This window comes from Poromitra crassiceps (assembly GCF_964638095.1).
Source record: "Poromitra crassiceps genome assembly, chromosome: 13".
NCBI lineage: Eukaryota > Metazoa > Chordata > Actinopteri > Beryciformes > Melamphaidae > Poromitra > Poromitra crassiceps.
This window is the reverse complement of record NC_139644.1, coordinates 12,982,292-13,006,237: the sequence shown is the minus strand read 5'-3', so window position 1 is coordinate 13,006,237 and position 23,946 is coordinate 12,982,292. Positions and strand designations below refer to the sequence as shown.

At 46.8% G+C, this 23,946-nt stretch overlaps 1 protein-coding gene across 1 annotated transcript in view; it reads right to left on the bottom strand.

Moving 5' to 3' along the window:
- Positions 1–1,903: 1,903 nt before the first annotated feature.
- tex2 (testis expressed 2) overlaps positions 1,904–23,946 on the bottom strand; it is a 52,515-nt gene continuing 30,472 nt past the window's right edge. The window contains exons 7-14 of the mRNA XM_083649920.1: positions 23,811–23,936; positions 23,099–23,242; positions 22,759–22,858; positions 11,187–11,307; positions 9,457–9,573; positions 7,719–7,928; positions 5,446–5,566; positions 1,904–3,753 (exon numbers count right to left, since the gene is read on the bottom strand). Of these exons, the coding sequence (XP_083506046.1) occupies positions 3,604–3,753; positions 5,446–5,566; positions 7,719–7,928; positions 9,457–9,573; positions 11,187–11,307; positions 22,759–22,858; positions 23,099–23,242; positions 23,811–23,936 (1,089 nt within the window). The 3' untranslated portion in view covers positions 1,904–3,603. The remainder of the gene's footprint in view (positions 3,754–5,445; positions 5,567–7,718; positions 7,929–9,456; positions 9,574–11,186; positions 11,308–22,758; positions 22,859–23,098; positions 23,243–23,810; positions 23,937–23,946) is intronic.

Genomic DNA, 23,946 nt, shown 5'->3' with positions numbered 1-23,946 from the left:
TGACATGAGAGAGCTTTTTTTTTTTTTTTCACTTCCTGATCACATCCCTTTCCTTGGTTCCCATCCATGTTCCCAAGCACAAACATATTACCAAGCAAAAGGTTTTTTTTTATTGATCCACAATGACCGGAACCAGAACATTCTGTGACGTCACTGAACACGACAGCAATGTTGGCTATTTCATCGCCGCAAATGAACCACCAACACGTGTGGAAACATGTCTTCATCAGACACACGGCTGGCACAAATACCTTGTAGACATTTTCTCTATCAAATGATGCAACGAATATGACTCGCTATGGAGGAATGTTAGATTATTTTCAAGGCACTTTCTGCCTCATACACTTTGCCAACATTGGCTACACATTTGAACAGAAATGTCATGTAACAGAAATGTCATGTAAACTCAAAAGTAATCAGTATATCAATGAGAGTTGGTGGATTTTCCTCTTGAATATGTACTGTAGGCCTACAATAAAAACAGCAAATAAATAAAACCGAAGCATTCGCCTGGATGGCTCCTGGTAACAGACAGTATGGCTAATATCCAGTGTGTGACTTGTTCAAGTGAAATGTTTTTCCCCCCCTTCACCTAAATTCAAGGTATAGAGTATTACATACTTGACGTTGATGTGAGACCCCGTCCCCAATCATCTTTGTCTTGCAAATCTCCAGCAATGCTCATCCAAACATTGGCTGTAGCCTACATCTGTCATATTGGCATCTGCCTAGAATCCAGTGGGTCCAACCCGTGCAATGGGATCACTAGGTGATCAACCCACTGCTTATTTGTCACAGTTTACCACACGCCTTCCAAACAGGACTGAATGATTGCTTTGGCAATTAAAACAAAAGTCACGTTACTTTTGTTCAACTCTCCTATTATGTAACGTAAGTTCAAGAGCATGGTGCAGGTTGGAGACCACATCTCACCACTGTGTAATTGAGCGGGCGACACCTCGAGGGCAAACCAATGAGGTATGCTGCCAGTTCAGCTAGCGAGCTACGCTAGAAAGGAGTGCACAATTTCTAGTTGCAGTAGTGGGAGGGCTGTATAGCAATGGGATTTTTTTTATTTTGTATCACACACAGCTGCATCTAGACTGTTTTTTTGTGAATAAAGCAGTGTCTAAAAATGGAACTGCCATAGGGGAGAGTGGGGTGAGTTGTGCCACTTTTTACTTGAGGTGTCTTTAAAGTGAGGGCATGACAGTAATGCCTCCAACTACAATATGTAAATATATTTCAGGATGTTGTGCACCACTGGGAACACTCCCTTTGGATCTTAAATAAACTGTTAAAAAAATATGGCTATTCTTAAAAAAGTGGTCTCTTGGCACAACTTGCCCCCGGTGCGGGGTAAGTTGTGCCTTTGGAGAGAATAAGTTGGGGTAAATTGTGCCATTGATTACTGAAGTAAAACAGAACATTTTCATCTCATATACTGTAATGCTATATCAAAGCAAGACAAAATAAAGATAACACTAAAGTCCAGTGTACTATAACAGGGTTAAACAAGGCTGAACGGTAGCAGCAGTTGACCTACATATTTAACATTTTCAGAAATAAAAATTATGTTCAAAATGAACAAAATCAACTATCACAGAGCCAGGCTACACTTGCCAATACTGCAATATTCTTCAACAAGGTCTATTTAAACATTTAAGAACAAAATGAAAAAAAAAATCACTAAATCAACTGCAACTGCACTGGCACAACTTAACCCAGGCCTTTTGGCACAAATCACCCCATCCCCACCATTTTAACAAACTTGTATCATATAGCTGGTTTGGAGCTAACATCATGCTAACAGTATAGCCTCATATTGTAGCTTACTAAAACACTAACACATGTGTGAAATGTTTTCAAGCTTGTCTATAATTGTTCAGACACAACAATCAATAAACCTTGATCATAAAATTTTTACTTTGAGAGGCAAAAAACAGTTTTTTGAACTTAAATGTGCTTAGCTCTTGTGCCATCTGCCTCCCTTCTTTGCAGAGTGAGTAAAATGGATGCCTCTTCAAAAATGTGTGGTCACATGACCAATTTCTTCTATGGCTTTCTAGATACAAGGGGTGGCACAACTTCCCCGCTGGCACAACTCACCCCACTCTCCCCTATGTGATGTAGGCTATCTGGGCCAAGCAGCACAACCAGCAACAAGTGATGTCACAGGTGGAGAACGCACAGGAGTTCTTATTGGGCACGTCCACCGTCTGCCCTGGGGGCCTGTAATTAATTTATTAATTTATTTTGTTTGTTGGTGGGGGGGGGGGGGGGGGTATTTTCATACTAATCATTAGCCCAAAATGTAAATTCATGAAAACAATTCAACCTGCACCATGCTCTTTAAGAACGTGTTCATAAACACATCATTAGCAAGTGAACTGCTCCTTACACAGCTAATGGGGCACTGCATTATACATTCACCCGTTCACCATACCTAGACAATGTTTAGCTGTTGTGTTTGCAGATTTATTTCAATTTGTACACCCAGTCTAACGTTAGTTTTAGTACTCAGGACTGCACACACAGACCAGTGCTTTCAGCAAGAGCACTCAGGATTGACAGTGACTCAAGTGTTTGTCCAGCAGTCCAGAGAGGGTGCTTTTAGGCTTTCAAACTCACCTGGTATCTTTGATGGACACAGCTGTGGCATTGAGCTGTTTGCATATAAGTGCCAGGCAGCGGTGTACTGTGGACGGGTGGGAGACCAGTCTTGACGTCCCTGTGAAATGTGCATTGGATGATGCAGGGGCCTATAGCAAAACCATCTCCAAATGTATAATTTCCTCAAACATTTGCTCGCTCAAACGCAACACACACACACACACACACACACACTTAATCAGTGGCCTAATAAGGTTCTTATGGAATAGCAACAATAAACCACTCAAATAGAAACGACACACAAAAGTGTTTCCTGTACAACCATGTTGTTTGGTGCAGCTGTACATCACAGGTATTATGGTTCTTCTTGTGGTTGAATCAGATGGCGACTTGTCTATCCACTGTTAACATTCGCAACATGCCCCATCTATTGTATTTAATCATCACAGAACCGACTATGATCAATATTTCATGTCACACAAACAAAACTGAGTGACTTGTAAATGCACTGGTGACCAATCTAGCAGTCACCGCCCTCTCCATTCGTTTATAATGGCCACAGATAACGAGCTCGTCAACTGCCGGTCTTGTGAGTGCCAAGTCTCTTCACTTCCTGAGTGGCCACAGACTGGTGCAGCAATTAGCCTTTTTCACTTCCCGCCCAATTCACCCATTTTGTGTCTAAGGAGGAAGTAACACAGGTGGAAGCAAAACAGTAACGAGGGCCCCCGGCACTGGATCACCAAATGGATTGGAAGTTGGAAAGCCTCATTAATGTTCTGCTTGCACCTGTGTTACTTCCTGTTTTTTAGGCACAAAATGGGTGAATTGGGTGGGAAGTGAAAAAGGCAAATGGGACTGGAATACGGTTCCAAAGAATGGACAGTTGGCCCCGCCCTCTGCTGCAACCGTGGCTGCTGAGGGGGCGGGGACTTGTCATATTGCCATGGTGATAGAATGTCCATCCACGTACGCCGTAAACAGCAGTCTTCACATGTCGGAGACCTCAGATTCCATGGGCTCTGGGTCCTTCAAGGCATCGTTTGTTACAGTAACCAAGTTGGCATTTGAACGAGTGTCCATGGCAGAGTGCATGATGGGTAGCCATATGTCATCCATGTTTGGCATCACAAATATTTTCTGTTGGAGGACAAAGACAATAGGGAGGGTAGGGAGAGTAGCAGGAGGTTCATTACAAAACACTAATGTGAGTGTCTAGATGTGGATAAGGAGCGGCAACTATGGGTTAATATGCTTGTATAGCTAGCAAATGTGTGGTGGGGTTGGCCTGCAAAAAACCTTCACATGGCAAAAAATTTACATTTGATTTTTTCCCCCATGAATTAGAAACTCTCCCCTATAACTTTTTGAATGACTGAGATAGCTCTCTCAGATCAAAAGTTATGAGTATTTTAATCTGTTATGTGTAAAGTAAAACGTTTAAAAAAAACACAACATTCCATTTTCTACAGTGGCATATCACCAAAACCATACAAAATAAATGCTTTACCTTTTGGTTTCCGAAAATAATTATTCACCATGATGTACTACAGAGATGAAATGAACCAAATCACAAAAAAAACTAATTTTCAACCTGCTTTCGCTCATTGCCAACAATGTGTAGCAGCGACATGTAAAGGGTTCTCCCAGACCACCACAAAAAATATTCACCAAATCACATCACAGGCATGAGATTACATCTGTAAACATCAAAGATCTAGTACAACTTCTGCGATACATTTGACTTGTGCATCCAACCCTCCTGGCAAAGAGTTCTATTGACAGTCTGAACTTTGTGGGGAGCCAGACATATACACTCACTCACTCACTCACTCACTCACAAGTGACAGCACAAAGCATTGCAGCACTGTATTTTACTGGAGGCGGTTGGTACATAATAATAACTCCCAGAAGAGTCTGTTGGGGATAAATGTAGCTGTATAACAGAGTTGACAGAGAGCCTTTGCTGCACTAGTCTGCAGGTGTGCCTCAGGCCAGTTATCTAGCAGGAGGCCTATCATTACCGTGGAGAGTGGGAGAGCCACAGGCACACTGCTTTGAAGTGCGCATTGGTGGGCAGCCGTAAACTAACCCCAGAGTCCTCGTTTATAACGTTTCTGAATCTCAATGCACCCTAACAGCACAGGATGAGACAGCTCGCGGTGCGTTTGACTGTATCAGTCGTTTCAACCGGCCCTCGTTGACTTCCCCTCGGCACTTCCCCTCTGGGGGAATCCAGTCGCCATTTTACGAGCGCCCTTCCATTACTCTCGTAACTGAAGTGAACTTTCTCAGGAAGTCGAGTGCCGACCAAACGAGTATTTCATTACTCATTGTTCTGTGTAATTTGTATATTTTAGTCTTATTTTTTATTAGGCCTGCTTAAGGGCAAGTGCGCTCCGTTTCAAATACTCTGCTCCCCTCGGACCCTGCCTCCCCCCGATCTGCCAGTGGCCACTGGCGTTACAGTACGTAGTGCTAGGTATGGGCCTTTTTCACAGCTGCCATTTTGTGTCTAAAAGGCGGGGTAAACACAGGTGCAACCAACTCATTAATTAGGGCCCCAGCACTGGAACACCGAAATGGACTGGGAGGTGGACACCCGAATTAATGTCCAGGTGCACCTGTGTGACCTCCCGCCTTTTAGACACAAAATGGATGCTGCGAAAAAGGTCTATTACCAACTGGCGAGGGGAAGTGAAGGAGGCCTGGTTAAATGACTAATGAAATGGCGCTTACATCCCCAATGGGTGTTCCTTCATTTGATTTCCTCAAACTTGTGACTAAACATTTATAGCATGCACACAATTTCCTGTTTTTCTCACTGTGTACCTGGAACTCCTGGTCCAGTTTCTTCTCGATCCAGTCTGTCACATGGGCTAAAGTGACCTCCCTCTCACCCAGCTTAGGCCGCGCTTTCAGCTCCAGGTGAGGGGGACTCCGGAAACCATACCTGCCGGCAAAACCAAGGTTAATGTTAATAACGATGCAGGCTCCAAAGTCTAGAAAGTAAGAGGCAATTAGGCCTTTTGCCATTAGGATCCCCTGAACTGGAATCACTAGCCTGGACTGGAGCAGCACTTTTAAATCTCTTCTTAAAACTCACTTTTTGATTATCTGACTGATCTGAATCTTGTATGAATGATTTTTGAAACATTGTTTTTTTTTTTGCATTACTTTAAATGTCTGTTTTGCTTTTACATTTTATGATTTGCTTTGCTTTTGTATCTACAAGCGTCTACAAGACAATGCTCTACTACAAGCATGCCTGTATTTGTCCAGCAGAGGGCGCAGTGTTATATTCTTAATCCAGGACTCCCATACACTGACCACACACTGCAACACATTCCTCCTTAAATCATTAGTCTCAAAATCCTATTTTTCTGAAAACAAGTGAAAAGTTTGCCAATAGGGAGAGATAATTTCAGCTGTTTCCAATGCATGCAACTTGGAAACAAACATCAACTTGTTTAAAGACTTTTCTTGAATAAAACACATTTTCTTGAGTGGAATGTTCTGCCTTATTCGACCTTGTTTCCTGATATGGATATGGATATGGACTTTATTCCCAGTAAATTCCTGGAACTGGTGAAAAGTTGTGTGATTATTGTTGTAGAAAATTGAAGTTCCATTGGCATAAGCTATAATTGCATATGCATAATTAATGCGATGTCACAATTTGACATACGCTTTATAGGCAAAGGAAAAGAGGAAAGGCAGAGAGGAGGGGGGAGAGGAATGTATGTGCGCTGCTGCAGTCTGACTGGGAGACTGTTATCAATTGTTATGGAACATGATGCACTGTCCAAGGTTTCAGCAAAAGGGAGAAATCCTCAATGCCACTGGGGTGAATCTGTATGTGTGAGATGTCACTAATAAGTCATAGCATTAATTATGTGTATGCAAATATAGCTTATTGATTAGGAAATGCCAATGGAACTTCAATTTTCTACAACAATTATTATTATTTTTTAAAGACAATTATGACCTTAAGACTGGAAATGAGAGTAAATCACTTGTTTTTTGCAGGGCATTTCCTAATAATATACACAGTTTTTAATATTCTTGGTTGACATACTTTATTGATCCCCAAGGGGAAATTCATAGTATGACTAGCGCAGAACGTGCAGTTACAATAAAAACAAACAAACAGGGAAACAGAATACTAAAAAAACACAAAGCCACCATCACACAACTGTACAGTATAAAATCAAAGATCACGTACGGGTAGAATTTCATCAATTAGACCCCTGTCGCGTAGAAATACCTCATGGCAGCGGGGATGAAGGACCTCCTAAAACGCTCAGTACTGCCCCTTGCCAGTACAAAATGACTGCTAAAAGTGCTCCTCAGGCTGTGCAGAGGGCGACGCTCGTATTTCAGTATGGTTTTGTCTTTGTACGCTGCTCTGTGACAATATCCACAGAGTCGGGGGATACAGATAATGGAACCCGCTTTTTTAATTAGCTTCTTCAGCCTGTTCCTCTCTTCAGCGGTGATGCTGCCACCCCAGCAAACCACTGCATAAAATAAAACACGAGCTAAAATGCTCAGATAAAAGACACAGAGGAGTTTGCTGCCAACATTAAAATACCTTAGTTTCCGCAGCCAATAAAGTCTAGGCTGCGCTTTTTTTTTTATTACATTGGTGTCCAGTCTAGTTTAGCATCAATGTGGGTACCCAGGTATTTGTAGGAGGTGACAATTTAAACTGGGTGGCCTTTGATTAAAACAGGGGCAACCTCCTCCTCAGCCCTTTTTGGCCAGCGCAAGCGGGCCCTATATCTTTGTCCAGTCCAATTTGCGTGCCGATGCTCGTGAACGCTTTATCGTGCTAGCCATATGCTAGGTTCTGACCTAGCCTTGTTTCCTTTCTAAAATCCAATTCCTTTGTTTTGGTGATAATATTTAGGTCAAGAAAATTGTCATCGCACCAAAACTGGTCGATTTCGTACCTGTAGCTTAAATGAAATGAAATGAAATGAAATGAAATGAAATGAAATTATGGCCCACTATGGCTGAATCATCTGAGGATTTTTGGAGATGACATGAGGCCTGGGTATGCCTAAAAAAGAATGGGAGGGGGGGACTACAAGTGAACGTACCATATCCTGTCGGTGGGGGGAGGTGGGATGTTGACGGCCAACGTCCCGCGGCACTCTTGCACCTCCACGGTGAGCAGCAGGGGTGTGTTGGACACCTCCTCCATCTTCTTCTTGATGAACTCCGTCTCTGTGGCCTTCTGGAAGTACTTGGACTTGGCTATCTTGTCCACAAAGAGCATGATCTTGCTGGGCCTGTGGCCTCCCACGTAGCTAAGGGGAAGCAAGGAGTGAGTCAGACTCATCATTTATTCATAACAGCATCTCTGGCTGCTCAGCGCCCACGGTGGGTGGGAGTGAGTGGGCGCTACGTTATATCAGCAGTAAGCTTTCCAATGTGCAGGTTGAAGTGGGTAGGCGGGAGGGTGGACCGACAGGGCAGAGCATTCTGTGTGCAAGGTTCTGCCCATGATTTCCATTCTCATTCAGATGCGTGCTGATGTTAGTGCACAGAGACACTTGCTTACCCCTCGCCTCCGGGCAGAATGATGTTAGTGCACAGAGACACTTGCTTACCCCTCGCCTCCAGGCAGAATGATGTTAGTGCACAGAGACACTTGCTTACCCCTCGCCTCCAGGCAGAATGATGTTAGTGCACAGAGACACTTGCTTACCCCTCGCCTCCAGGCAGAATGATGTTAGTGCACAGAGACACTTGCTTACCCCTCGCCTCCAGGCAGAATGATGTTAGTGCACAGAGACACTTGCTTACCCCTCACCTCCAGGCAGAATGATGTTAGTGCACAGAGACACTTGCTTACCCCTCACCTCCAGGCAGAATGATGTTAGTGCACAGATACACTTGCTTACCCCTCGCCTCCGGGCAGAATGATGTTAGTGCACAGAGACACTTGCTTACCCCTCGCCTCCAGGCAGAATGATGTTAGTGCACAGAGACACTTGCTTACCCCTCGCCTCCAGGCAGAATGATGTTAGTGCACAGAGACACTTGCTTACCCCTCGCCTCCAGGCAGAATGATGTTAGTGCACAGAGACACTTGCTTACCCCTCGCCTCCAGGCAGAATGATGTTAGTGCACAGAGACACTTGCTTACCCCTCGCCTCCAGGCAGAATGATGTTAGTGCACAGAGACACTTGCTCACCCCTCGCCTCCAGGCAGAATGATGTTAGTGCACAGAGACACTTGCTTACCCCTCACCTCCAGGCAGAATGATGTTAGTGCACAGAGACACTTGCTTACCCCTCGCCTCCAGGCAGAATGATGTTAGTGCACAGAGACACTTGCTTACCCCTCGCCTCCAGGCAGAATGATGTTAGTGCACAGAGACACTTGCTTACCCCTCGCCTCCAGGCAGAATGATGTTAGTGCACAGAGACACTTGCTCACCCCTCGCCTCCAGGCAGAATGATGTTAGTGCACAGAGACACTTGCTTACCCCTCGCCTCCAGGCAGAATGATGTTAGTGCACAGAGACACTTGCTTACCCCTCACCTCCAGGCAGAATGATGTTAGTGCACAGAGACACTTGCTTACCCCTCACCTCCAGGCAGAATGATGTTAGTGCACAGAGACACTTGCTCACCCCTCACCTCCAGGCAGAATGATGTTAGTGCACAGAGACACTTGCTTACCCCTCACCTCCAGGCAGAATGATGTTAGTGCACAGAGACACTTGCTTACCCCTCGCCTCCAGGCAGAATGATGTTAGTGCACAGAGACACTTGCTTACCCCTCACCTCCAGGCAGGATGATGTTAGTGCACAGAGACACTTGCTTACCCCTCGCCTCCAGGCAGAATGGCTTTATCAGTGAGGACTTCTGGGGGATCCTCCTCATCAGATGAGCCGGCACTAGAGGATTCCTCATCGCTGTCTGCCAGACAGTATGTCCGAGGCCTGGGCCTGTCACACGCACGCACACACACATACGCACAGACACGTGCGCGCACACACACACACACACACACACACACACACACACACACACACACACACACACACATACAAACACAGACACACACACAGACGCACACATACGCACACACATGCACATATGCGCTCGCACATACACATACACACACACACACACACACACACACACACACACACACACACATTATTACAGTCAGCTCTAATGGATTTTCATAGAATCATTAACCATTAAAACGAGATTCCTTTGAATACAGCACATTTTGCCGATTTATGTTACAATGTAGCTATTGTTAAATATCTCAGGGAATTAATCTATGCTGGATCACACTGCAACGGAAACTATCATCTGGAATACAATGTATTATTTCAGTGACAGGTGTTTCTACTCCACAACTCCACAACTCACCAGTCAGAGGAGGAATGCAGTGAGAAGCATCCAGAGAGGATTAGCGTGCAGAGAGGAGGGAGAAAGGAACAGTGAAAAACAATTATAAAATGGCTCTCTCAAATCAAGCAATCTGATTGGTTCACAGCCATTGTATAATTCCAGTAACCGAGTTCAATAACCCATGGCCATGGGTTATTGGTTACCATGGCAACTCTCTTACTAAATGGCAGTGCTGCGCTCGAGACAAACAGCTTTCTCCTGATCTGCTGTATGGAGGGTCACTAGTCGTCATTATGGACGCATGATGGCGCAACTCTCTTACTAAAAGTACCTCAAAAACAAAATGGCGGAGACAACTTTCAGATCCTTGTGAATCGATCTTCGCTTATAACTTTACTAATACTTCGCAGAAAATGATGATTTGTACAAGAATAGACGCGGGCTGAACCCCTCTCTCGCGCGCCCTCACTCTTAACCCCGCATTTCTAAATAAGACGTAACGTTACTTGGTCAGCATACGGCTCTGGTGTCGGGCTTTGGAAAAGCTCTGAGCCAAGCGCCAGGATTGGCCAATGTCGACTTCAGTCTCCAGAACGATCCAATCAAATCACCCGCACGTCTATCTTCTTGCTAGAGGTCCCGCCTTACAGTATTGTTTCAACTGACTCTATCAGAATAAAATGCCAGTCGGACTTATAGTATTATTATTATTATATTATTATACTTGGAACCCTTTTATAAAAGCAATATAGCACTCGAGCAGCGTGTGTTGTGAAATATATCACACTGATAAGCTGTTATCCCACTCGGCCTGCGGCCTCGTGGGATAACAGCTTATCAGTGTGATATATTCATCACAACACACTAGCTCTCGTGATATATTGCTTAAATATAATATGGCTTCAAATACAAATGCACCCGTTTAGCATGCGGCTCAGAGCTGTTTGTTACATCTACGAATCCATTCTTTATTTCACAAAAGAAGCTAATCCCACAAACAGCCTCTTATTTTGGCCCCGTCACTGAATATTCAGTGCAATACAATAACAAATACAACATGGGGACTAATGATAAGCTGTGAAGAAACAATATGAAACTCACTCTCCCAATCTTCCAAGACAAAGAAGGGTTTGTTTTTAAACTCTATTAAGCTTCTCCATAACCTCACACAAAAGGCAGCCTCACTCACCACTCTTTCCCCTGCTCCCCCAGCCCCTCGCCCTCCTTCCCCAGACGGGCCAGGTTCATCTTGGTCTCCAGCGTCATGAGGAAGGAACCTGTGTAGGAGATCTCCAGATCAATCCACAGACCTGAAGAGAGAGAGAGAGAGGGGGGGGGGGAGAGGGAGAGAGAGGGGGGGAGAGGGAGAGAGAGAGGGGGGGAGAGGGAGAGAGAGAGGGGGGGAGAGGGAGAGAGAGAGGGGGGGGGAGAGGGAGAGGGAGAGAGAGAGGGGGGGGGGGGAGAGAGAGGGAGAGAGAGAGGGGGGGGGGGGAGCGAGAGCTGTCAATGTCATGATTGCAGCAGAAAGGCTCTCTGCACACCTGGGAATATGACAGGTGCGTCGGGGAAAGACATGAAACTGTAAAGAAAAGCTCCCGCACACTGTCTCACCTTCTTAGGAGAAAATTTATTGGATATACGTTTCGGTCACTAGGACCTTCATCAGTATTATGGGTGACATCGCCTTGACTCCATCTATATATACATATAGGGGATGCCCCCATGAACCAATCATCCAATCACATCGAAGGACCCCTGATTGAGCACTCTGAATGTAACCACTTCAAGGTGCTCAACCAGGTAAGGTCCTTCGATGTGATTGGATGATTGGTTCATGGGGGCATCCCCTATATGTATATATAGATGGAGTCAAGGCGATGTCGCCCATAATACTGATGAAGGTCCTAGTGACCGAAACGTATATCCAATAAATTTTCTCCTAAGAAGGTGAGACAGTGTGCGGGAGCTTTTCTTTACAATGTCATGATTGCAACCACACTAAACATCCTGTTCTGATGTCAAAATGACAATAGTTTTTACATCATGTTTTACCACCATTAGCACCATTGTTCAACTCCCAACAAAACCACAACAGGGTGAAGCTCACAGGCTATTCCTGCTGAGACAACAGCAGTCTCCTGCCTGTAGAGAGAGAGCAGCAGTCTCCTGTCTGTAGAGAGAGAGCAGCAGTCTCCTGCCTGTGTAGAGAGAGCAGCAGTCTCCTGCCTGTGGAGAGAGCAGCAGTCTCCTGTCTGTAGAGAGAGCAGCAGTCTCCTGTCTGTGGAGAGAGCAGCAGTCTCCTGCCTGTGGAGAGAGCAGCAGTCTCCTGCCTGTAGAGAGAGCAGCAGTCTCCTGCCTGTGGAGAGAGCAGCAGTCTCCTGCCTGTGGAGAGAGCAGCAGTCTCCTGTCTGTGGAGAGAGCAGCAGTCTCCTGCCTGTGGAGAGAGCAGCAGTCTCCTGCCTGTGGAGAGAGAGCAGCAGTCTCCTGTCTGTGGAGAGAGCAGCAGTCTCCTGCCTGTGGAGAGAGCAGCAGTCTCCTGTCTGTGGAGAGAGCAGCAGTCTCCTGTCTGGAGAGAGAGCAGCAGTCTCCTGCCTGTAGAGAGAGCAGCAGTCTCCTGCCTGTAGAGAGAGCAGCAGTCTCCTGTCTGTGGAGAGAGAGCAGCAGTCTCCTGCCTGTAGAGAGAGCAGCAGTCTCCTGTCTGTGGAGAGAGAGCAGCAGTCTCCTGCCTGTAGAGAGAGCAGCAGTCTCCTGCCTGTAGAGAGAGCAGCAGTCTCCTGTCTGTGGAGAGAGAGCAGCAGTCTCCTGCCTGTGGAGAGAGAGCAGCAGTCTCCTGCCTGTAGAGAGAGCAGCAGTCTCCTGTCTGTGGAGAGAGCAGCAGTCTCCTGTCTGTGGAGAGAGCAGCAGTCTCCTGTCTGTGGAGAGAGAGCAGCAGTCTCCTGTCTGTGGAGAGAGAGCAGCAGTCTCCTGCCTGTAGAGAGAGCAGCAGTCTCCTGCCTGTAGAGAGAGCAGCAGTCTCCTGTCTGTGGAGAGAGCAGCAGTCTCCTGTCTGTGGAGAGAGCAGCAGTCTCCTGCCTGTGGAGAGAGCAGCAGTCTCCTGTCTGTGGAGAGAGCAGCAGTCTCCTGCCTGTAGAGAGAGCAGCAGTCTCCTGTCTGTGGAGAGAGAGCAGCAGTCTCCTGCCTGTAGAGAGAGCAGCAGTCTCCTGTCTGTGGAGAGAGCAGCAGTCTCCTGTCTGTGGAGAGAGCAGCAGTCTCCTGCCTGTGGAGAGAGCAGCAGTCTCCTGTCTGTGGAGAGAGCAGCAGTCTCCTGCCTGTGGAGAGAGCAGCAGTCTCCTGTCTGTGGAGAGAGCAGCAGTCTCCTGTCTGTGGAGAGAGCAGCAGTCTCCTGCCTGTAGAGAGAGCAGCAGTCTCCTGTCTGTGGAGAGAGAGCAGCAGTCTCCTGTCTGTGGAGAGAGAGCAGCAGTCTCCTGCCTGTAGAGAGAGCAGCAGTCTCCTGCCTGTGGAGAGAGAGCAGCAGTCTCCTGCCTGTGGAGAGAGCAGCAGTCTCCTGCCTGTAGAGAGAGCAGCAGTCTCCTGTCTGTGGAGAGAGAGCAGCAGTCTCCTGCCTGTAGAGAGAGCAGCAGTCTCCTGCCTGTAGAGAGAGCAGCAGTCTCCTGTCTGTGGAGAGAGAGCAGCAGTCTCCTGTCTGTGGAGAGAGAGCAGCAGTCTCCTGTCTGTGGAGAGAGAGCAGCAGTCTCCTGCCTGTAGAGAGAGCAGCAGTCTCCTGCCTGTGGAGAGAGCAGCAGTCTCCTGCCTGTAGAGAGAGCAGCAGTCTCCTGCCTGTGGAGAGAGCAGCAGTCTCCTGCCTGTAGAGAGAGCAGCAGTCTCCTGCCTGTGTTCTAATTGCAGCGTGGGCCCCCTGCAGAGCTGCCAGGAACAGGAAGAGGACTTATCTTCCAGCAAACACTGGAAAGGTCAAAGGTCAGCTCGAGGGGCAGCGGCGCCTCCTCATTGGCTGATTCCAACAGGCGACTTCCTGTTCACACATCCCACCTCTCAGCAGGGGGTTTGGGAGAGGGATCCTGATCCTGACTCCCTGCGGCTCCTTTTTGCACTATCTCACTCGTCCATCCTCGTCGTTTCCCAGTCTCCGTAAATGCTCATTGATTTGTGTGTGTGTGTGTGTGTGTGTGTGTGTGTGTGTGTGTGTGTGTGTGTGTGTGTGTGTGTGCGTGGTGTCGGAGAGACGCTAAATGACACCATTAAACCAGACCACGTTTCCAACAATGTGTCCTCGCCTCCGTCTGGAACTTACAGACACGATAGACAGAGACAGTCTACTCTAGAGGACCCTATTAATTTAGGAGTAATCAATATAATCTGCACCAGTCGTACGTGTCCATTTTCAAACGCACACACAAGCACGCACGCGCGCACACACACACACACACACACACACACACACACACACACACACACACACACACAGTTCCTAGAGCAAGTACCGTACTCCGGAGTACGTGACTTGACTTGTTCTTTTCTACTTCCCACCATCAGCATGAGGAAAAAGAGATGTGTCTAGCATACCTGCCAGTATAGGGCTGTGAACAAGAGGGTGATTTTCTGGGGTAACGGTGAATAATAGCGTACCCTCAACGTCCCCCCGCCTCCATATAAGCCTACACCACAAATGAATAGAATAAATACAAGGATTGAATTGAATTGAATTGAATTGAATTGAATTGAATATAACTTTATTGTCCACCAAGGTGGAAAATTGTCTTTGGCTCACCAAACACAAAAACAACAACACAAGAGGCCAGAAGGCAATTAGTGAGACAAGGATATAAACAAGCATAGACAGACAGGGTTAAATCACACATTAAAAACAGTTCATGTCTGTGGTTTAAGTCTTGTTGGTCACTTTGTGGAGTTAAGGATACTAGGAGCGCTTGGGATGATCAACTTCTTAAATACATTTTTGGTTGCCAGAGGGACTCTATAGCGCCTCCCAGAGATCAAAGGCTCAAACGATGTAAAGCAAATTACTTTGAATTAGTCTTAGATTCATAGCTCACAGTAAAATAAATAATAATAAAATCCTACTAATATAATTGGCCAAAAAAGGCACGGCGCGGCGCACAATTGCTCAATTGAGCGTCCGAGCTATGAGCCCGCTTGAGACCAGGGCAGGCGAGCACCTGCAGCGTGCGAGCTGCGTCTGCGAGCCTGCAAAGCGGGTGAGACCAACGAGGCATGCTAGAAAGGAGCGAGGAGGAGGAGGAGGATGAGGAGGAGGAGGAGGCGTGGTAAGAATGAGCACTGCCAGTTGTATCAATATGAAATCGGGAGATTAGCGGAAGAAATCACCAATCGGGAGCACAGCGGGAGAAAGGGTTAAAAATAGTGAGACTCCCGTGTAAATGTTGGCGGTGTTGCTATATATAGCATATGAAATGAAGTATAATGTAACTATCTGGGGGGGGGGGATAGATAACTCCCATTAAGTACATGCAGGTCTTACATGCAGGAGCACAGAGGTACTGCACACACTATTCCCCCCAGGCTCATTATGTGCTGGGATCAAATGATAATGCGTGGTAAGTAAGTAGGTCTGTGGGCGTGTGGCCACTTCAGTAAGACACAGCGTATTCATGAGCCTTGGAGACTCGAGCGTGGAAACAGACGGGGAAAAGACTCGCGACTGGCTTCTACCGCTCCATAGGAAAAGGTCCCGAGACTCGTCGTGCCAAGTCTCAGTCATGGGCAGTCATTTGAAAAGACCTGGATAGTTCCAAGGTGAGATGTGAAGGATCAAGGATGTAAATAAAGCTACCAACCTAGAAGGTGCTTTAGGAAGTGAAACATGTTGACTTGACTGTTGAGCTGCAGTGAAGCAACTGGATCTGACTTGGCTATAATTGTTCACACAAGAAAACGTGCAGAGAAACCTCACCCTTGTGCTCTTCTTGCACTGAATGACAAACAACACACCCCTCCCTCTCCCCGCATCTCTGCATGGTCTCTGGGTGTCAGAGGAGTCCGTTAGCCGGGGCTCCAGGCAGGCGGCAGGCAGGGGGTGAGTCAGTGTCTCGCTAATGGATGAAGGGGACCCAGGACGTGATGGAGCTTAATTACTCTGGCTCTTGCTGCTCTGGCTCTTGCTGCCGATAGAGAAACAGTCGCCTCTCTGCTTGCTCCTGCTTCTCTGCCAGCTTTTTGCTTTTTAACTACGAAACTTTCTTTTTTCTTTTATCCCCCTGATTTTACTACTACGCCACTTTCTAGTAACGATCTTTCATTTTGAATCGTTAACCTATTTTTATGGAATCACCACTAACAGCACTTTCGGAGCTCACCCAGGCTAAGTATAGCCTAGCATAGCCTAGCACTCCAGAGACTGTCGGACAATATGCCTCATATAAGCTGCTGTGATCATCTTCAAAGGATTGCCGTACTGGAAACAACGATATTTCATCTCTCAAATAACTCACTGCCATCGAGTCAAATTGCACGGAATGTCACGAGCAACGTGAGTACATTATCATTAGCTCTCAGGGATGCTGACTCACTGCTACCGAGTCAAACTGCTATGGCTACCAACCTAGAGCTAGCTGATGCGGCTAGCCTGCCAGCTCCGGAGAAAGCCCGTGCTAACATCGCTAACCAAACTGCGAGCCCGAAGCATAAACAAAGACATATCCCAAAGAGATTAGTGATTTCCGAATCCACAACTACTCCACAAAACCCAGAAATCAGCTCAGCAACAGGCTGGCCCTCCCTAAATTCCAGCCTGCGGTGCTCGGCTCGGCAAGCTAATGGCCTGACACGGGCTCTCCGCACGAGAGATGAGGGTCGTCAACTGCTTAACCACAAACACCAAAACGAGCGGTCATGGACTACTGTCACGAGAGGAGGAACAGCCCCCCCTCCTCCGCTAATGGAATTGCAACTTGAGAATCGTTTTGGCCTGCTTCGATCACCTCCAGCTGACATAGCTGCCCAGCTCCATGAGAGGGAAAATCAGGCTAGCGCTAGCACAAGGCCTCAGGGAAGAAACACTGTCTCAAAGCCCAAGGACACCCAAGCCATAACAACCCTGATAGTAGGAGTAGGAGATTATACAGTGAAAAACATCAGGAGTTGGAGAAACTCCAAAACATACTGCTTCCCTCAAGACGCAATCTCTGACATAACAGGAAAAATCACAGAGCTACTTACATCTCACAAAGCTGTGACTAGGGTGATCCTGCACATTGGAAAAAATGTTATTTATAAGCAAGAATCAGAGAAACTTAAATCTGATTTTACCAATTTGCTGAATATGCTAGCCTCTCTAAACATTGAGGCTTTTATCAGTGGTCCTTTACCATCTCAGGGCACGAACCGCTTCAGCAGACTACTAGGCCTAAGCTCATGGCTTTCCACCGCCTGCCCACTACATAAAGTAAACTTTATTGAGAATTTTAATTTGTTCTGGCAGCGTGAGCACCTCTTCACTACGGACGGGCGCTATCTCAATAGTGCTGGCGAGGCTTTACTGAGTTCTAATCTACTATACACGGTGGACTATTACAAGGTCAAGATCCCTCTAAAGCCTCCCCAAGACAGACAGCCTGACGCAGCGGCCACAGAGCTCTCCTCCAGCCCTGCTCCACCTGCAGCCACTGACCATGCTCAGATCGACGCAGCTTCCGGCCCAGCTGCCGACCCTGCCCAACTGACCAATGACGCCACACCTCCGGCAGTCGCCACACCTCCGGCTCTACAGGTCGCCGCCCCACCTCCTGCCGCCGCCCCGGCCCAACTGACCAAAGACGCCCCACCTCCTGCCGCCGCCCCGGCCCAACTGACCAACGCCACACATCCGGCAGCCGCTGTCCTGGCTCTACAGGTCGACGCCGTGGCTCAACTGGTCAACGCTCCACCAAACGACGACGACTTCATCTTCTCCCCTCCCCTCCTCTCTTCCACCCCCCCTTTCTCCTCCACCCCCCCTTCCCCACTCTTTCCCCCTCCCCTCCACTCTCCCACCTCCCTCTTCTCGCCCCCCACCGCAGCTCAACGGCCTGATGACCCGGCGGAGAGCGACGCCCCCCCAGGTGTTTACCCGGCGGGGAGCGACGCCCCCCCAGCTGTTTCCTTGGAGACCTCATTTTCCCCCCCCCTCCACTCCTCCACCTCCCTCTCATCGCCCTCCTCCCTTTCCCCCTCCCTCCACCTACTGCCATTCTCAGCTGGCATGAACAAGCTAATTGAGGAGGTTAATGTTAGTCTAGCTAGCCCGCTCCGCACCTCCAACAAACTGTTTGAGCGGGCTGACGCTGGACTAGCTAGCCTGCAGTGCACCCCCCCGCCTGGCCTAAAAGAACTGGCTAATCAGCCCTCTCCATCTGTCATGAACACACTGGCCGAACAGACTCCTGGCCTAAAAGAACTGGCTAATCAGCCCTCTCCATCTGTCATGAACACACTGGCTGAACAGACTCACGCCAGAATAGCCAGCGCCCCCTGCTCCTCCCCACCCTCAACATCTCCCCCTCCTCGCCCCCCCCCCATCCCAAAGACCCCCTCGCTCCAGCACCCCCTGCTCCTCCCCACCCCAAAGACCCCCTCGCTCCTCCCCACCCCCAAGACCTCCTTGTTCCGACCCCCCACCCTCAAAACCACCTCCCCCTCCCACCCGCTCACCCTTCCCTCAATCTCCCTGCCCGCCCCAAAGGGGAAAACTGAAGAAAAAAGCATTTTCTGCCCCAAAAACAAGGTCACAGAGGATCATGAAACGATCAGATGTCTAACTATCCCCACCCTGATTAGCTACAGAACAAACAAAGATTATCTCTCAGCACGTCCTGTTCCAGGACCAAGCCTAGTATCTGTTCTCCAGGGACACTCTGAAAAGCATTTACAAATTCAACCTAGCAGTGCAGCTATCAAGGCTGCACTGCTAAATATTAGGTCACTTGTAAGCAAGTCGCTTCTAATAAACGATCTGATTACGAGTCATAAACTGGACCTCATGTTCCTCACAGAGACCTGGCTTGATCTAAACAACAGGGAATATGTTCTTAATGAGTCAGCCCCACCTAACTTTAACTACATTGACGCCCCCAGAGTCGGTAAGAAAGGGGGAGGAGTAGCTATTATTTTCTCTGATGCTTTTCAATGCAAGCAGGTATCGTTTGGCGACTTTTCATCATTTGAATATCTGGCCGCTGTTCTGAAGTGCTCTCCCTCTATTTTACTACTGATTATATACAGACCACCTAAGTACTCTAGTAGTTTTTTTGATGAATTTTCAGAACTCCTTTCTATAATCTCCATAGAACATGACTGTTTAACTATTGCAGGAGATTTTAATATTCATATTGACAACCCCAATGATAATAATGCCAAAGAATTGAATAACCTCCTTGACACTTTTGACCTGTTACAACATGTCTCTGGGCCCACTCACAATCGAGGCCATACCCTAGATTTATTTATCACCAAGGGCTTTGAGTCATCGTTTCTTTCAGCTAGTGATGTTGCTCTGTCCGACCATCTCTGTATTTTTCTTGAACTCAAGATCACCCCTATCGCTCTTACTCGGTCAAAAACCATCAAAAAGCGTTACATCAACGAGAGTACTAGCACACGGTTCATGGAGGCTTTCTCGCTGGCCCCTTCCCTCTCCTCAGCCTCTGTCAATGATCTCCTAGATAACTTCAATTCTAAAACCCTAAAGGCTATTGATGCTGTAGCTCCCATTAGATCTAAACTAATCTCCGGTAAGAAAAAAGCACCATGGAGAAACGCTCCCTCTGTAAATAACAAAAAAAGAGATTGTAGGAAAGCCGAGCGCAAATGGCGGAAAACTAAACTTCACATCGATTATGACATCTATAAAAATAGTCTTCACTCCTACAACCAGGAACTAAAAAATTCCAGAAAATTCTTCTTCTCCGACATTATCAGCAAAAACACCAATGACGCTCGCACTCTTTTTGCCACTGTTGACAGGCTGACAAACCCCCCCCCACAAATTGCCCCTGATCTTCTATCCAATGTCAAATGCAATGAATTTGCGACCTTCTTTAGGGATAAAATTATAAATATCAGACTAACTATTTCCACATCAAGAACAAATGTGGCTCTGCCGCACCCACAGAATAGGTGCTTAATTAACATGACTCAGTTCAATGTCATTGACCACAAGAAACTAGAAGAAACGATACGAGGCCTTAAATCCTCATCGTGTTGCCTAGACACCCTGCCAACAAGCTTTCTAAAAAATGTCTACAGTTGCCTGGCGACCGACATACTGAAGATAATTAATACCTCTCTTCTTACAGGCATTTTCCCAAAATCTCTAAAAACTGCAGTTGTTAAGCCCTTGCTAAAGAAGCGTAGCCTCGACCCCTCTATAATCAGCAATTACAGACCAATATCAAATCTTCCCTTTATTAGCAAAATACTCGAAAAAACTGTCTACCAACAACTCAATACCTTTCTATCCTCCAATGACCTCCTAGATCCTTTCCAATCAGGCTTCCGACCCCATCATAGCACCGAAACTGCGCTTATCAGAGTTATAAATGACATCCGAATGAACACTGATTCAGGTAAAATCTCAATCTTAGTGTTACTAGACCTCAGCGCTGCCTTTGATACGGTTGACCACGAAATTCTATTGGACAGACTGGAAAACTGGGTCGGGCTTTCCGGCACGGTCCTAGAGTGGTTCAGATCTTATCTGCAAGACAGGAACTACTTTGTCTCCATTGGCAACTACACATCTGACCAAACCAAAATGACATGTGGGGTACCCCAAGGATCAATTTTAGGTCCTGTCCTGTTTAACCTTTATATGCTCTCTCTGGGCCTAATTATGCAAAAAAACAAAATAGCTTATCATAGCTATGCAGATGACACCCAACTCTACATAGCCCTCTCATCGGATGACTATGCCCCCATAGAGTCACTGTGTCAGTGCCTTGCGCAAATTAATGATTGGATGTGCCAGAATTTTCTCCAACTTAATAAAGACAAAACAGAGATAATTGTCTTCGGCAAAAAAGAAGATAGGCTCAAAGTTACTGCTCACCTCGAATCCCTATCTCTGAAGCCAAAGGACCAGGTAAAAAATCTTGGCATTATTATTGACTCTGATCTAAATTTCAACTCCCACATCAAGCTTATAAGAAAATCTGCCTTCTATCATCTAAAAAATATAGCAAGGATTAGAGGCTATATGTCCAAACAAGATCTTGAAAAACTAATTCATGCTTTCATTTCTAGCAGGCTAGACTACTGCAACAGTCTTTTCAATGGTCTTCCCAAAAAAGCTGTTAAACAACTTCAGCTCATTCAGAATGCGGCTGCTAGAGTTCTAACAAGAACCAAGAAAGCTGAACACATTACACCAGTTCTCAAATCCCTGCATTGGCTGCCAGTAAATCTTAGAATAGACTTTAAAATTCTGCTAATAGTTTACAAATCTCTCAACGGGTCAGGCCCACACTACATCTCTGAAATGCTTCTACACTATGAACCATCCAGATCCCTGAGATCTTCAGGCACTGGTCTACTAATTGTCCCAAGGACCAAATCTAAACATGGTGAAGCCGCGTTCTCCCACTATGCCTCTCATAACTGGAACAAACTCCCTGAACACATTAGATCTGCCCCTACTCTGCCTATTTTTAAATCCAAGCTAAAGACCTTTATGTTTACTCTTGCTTTTAACTGCTACTAAACTACTGCCTCTCTCGGCCTGTAATTTTAAAAAGATTTTTCCTGTACATTTCCAACAAATGGACTGTACATGTAATAATAATACTGAAGAGTGCCTTGTAACTTATTTAAAACAGAAATAATGTTTCATGTTTGTTAATTTGAGTATATATTTTAACTAAAACTGTCGGCTGTGTTTTTTATGTGTTTTTTATATGTGCATTGCTTTGCTGCTTGTTTTTTCGATTATTTTTTTGTAAAGCACCTTGAATTGCCTTTGTGTATGAAAGGTGCTATATAAATAAAATTTGACTTGACTTGACTTGACTTAATAGAGCGAGGCGTGCAGGGAGGAAGTCAGAGAGGGGTTGGAGGATAGAGGAGATGTCTTAATCCAAACAAAAGGACGGGCGAGGGAGAGAAAGTAAGGGACGGGAGGAGGAGAGGGACAGATTTTTCTTTTCATCCCTCCCCCCCGCCCTCGTTTTCTCCCTAATTGTACTTAGCAAATTATCTAGGCTGTCCCGGTCGTTGCTCCACCCCCTTTGCCGATCTGGGGAGAGACTAGCACATACTTCCTCCGATACATGTGCAGTCACCAGCCGCTTCTTTTCACCTGACAGCGAGGGGTTCCACCTGCAGGACCTAGCGTGTAGGAGGATCACACTATTCCCCCCAGTTCCCCTCCCCCCCCCGAACAGATCGACCCTATTGCAGCGACCAGGACCCATATACCCTTAATCCGGCTTTCCATCCGTAGACACGGCCAATTGTGCCTGTATGGACGCCCGGCCAAGCCGGAGGCAACACAGGAGCTCGAACCTGCAACCCTCATGTTGGTAGGCAGGCAATCTACCGTTGCACTAACCCCCGACGCCCGGAGACGGATAGATTGAGGGGAGCAGACAGGGCAGAGGGGGAACTGATAGATGCATGCGTGGCTAAGAGCGACGAATGGAAGAGAACACAAGAGGAGGGACAAGACTAAAACCTGAAATAAATCTCCATTGCAGCAGACTAGCCAGGATACTCCGTGAATAACATGACAGTGTCGGGTAGTCTCTTCCTACCTTGATGGTCCACAGAGGGCTTGGAGGCATGGAGTATCTTAGGGAGGGCAAAGCCCATGTCGAGCTCCGTCAGAGTCAGCTCATTCATAAAGTATGGCAGCTGAAACAAAAAAGGTCAAAAGAGTCGAGTAAAACAGATGTAGACTTCTCAGCTAAGTCAGAAAAAGTCAGGACAGGAGATAGAATACAATCCACACCAACAAACATCTGGGACGGATCACATCAATCAATCAGACAAACCAACCAATAAACAAACAAAAACATTGCTGTGCCTTTGTGGGTATAGTGGTATAAGGTATAGTGGGTATATTTGTGCAGTAGTAGTAGTAGCGCTACCCACCCTGATCTTACTGAGCTTCATCTGGATCTTTTTGGTGACTACGTTGGCCCAGTACTTCTCTCCCATGAAGTCCCAGAATATCCTTCCCAGTAAAGCATTAACCCAAGCCTCAGGCTCCACGGTCTCTGCTGAACTCCTTGGCATCTGAAGGAGACACGAGCAGCAGCTGTGTGACTTGAATTTTCTCGACATCATTTTAAAGCTAATAAGTTAAAGATAATACTTCAAAGGTTAGTCAGGGCAAGCAAGAATCAAGGCAAGGCAGCTGTTCCAAGTCCAGATCAAGCCTGTGGCTTAACCCGAGGGGGCAGTTTAGTTTTGTTGCAGTGAAGCCAATGCGGAAGTACCAAAAACTGCGACTCATCCCCATTCACTCCCATGTTAAAATGCACGACTTTACGGCATGAATGAACATGCTTACAGCCTGGTTCAAAAAACTGGTTTTGGATCTCTATAGTTCATTTCACCCTTCATAACAATTGTACGAGGGCTGAATTTTTATTTTAAAATATATGATGAAAAAAAGACCAGGCTTTGGGCGTGATTGACAGGTCGCCTGTCCAGTGATGGCGCAGTTCGCCGATCACGGACCAATAGCAAGCGGCGCTGGTTTGCAGCTGTCGTCATACTCACTAGTCTATTTTCTACAGTCTGTGGTCTAACCCCACCACAGCCCCTTCCTTCGGCCATTCCCCCATCCCTCTCCCCCTACCTTCTTGGTGGCTCTGGGGCTGCTCTCAGGGCTTTGACCGGGGCTGCCGGCGGCGGTTGGGCTGCCCACCGGCGGCTGGGGGTTGACATACTTGGCCATGTAGATATGATAGTCCAGCAGCATCTTCTGCCTCATC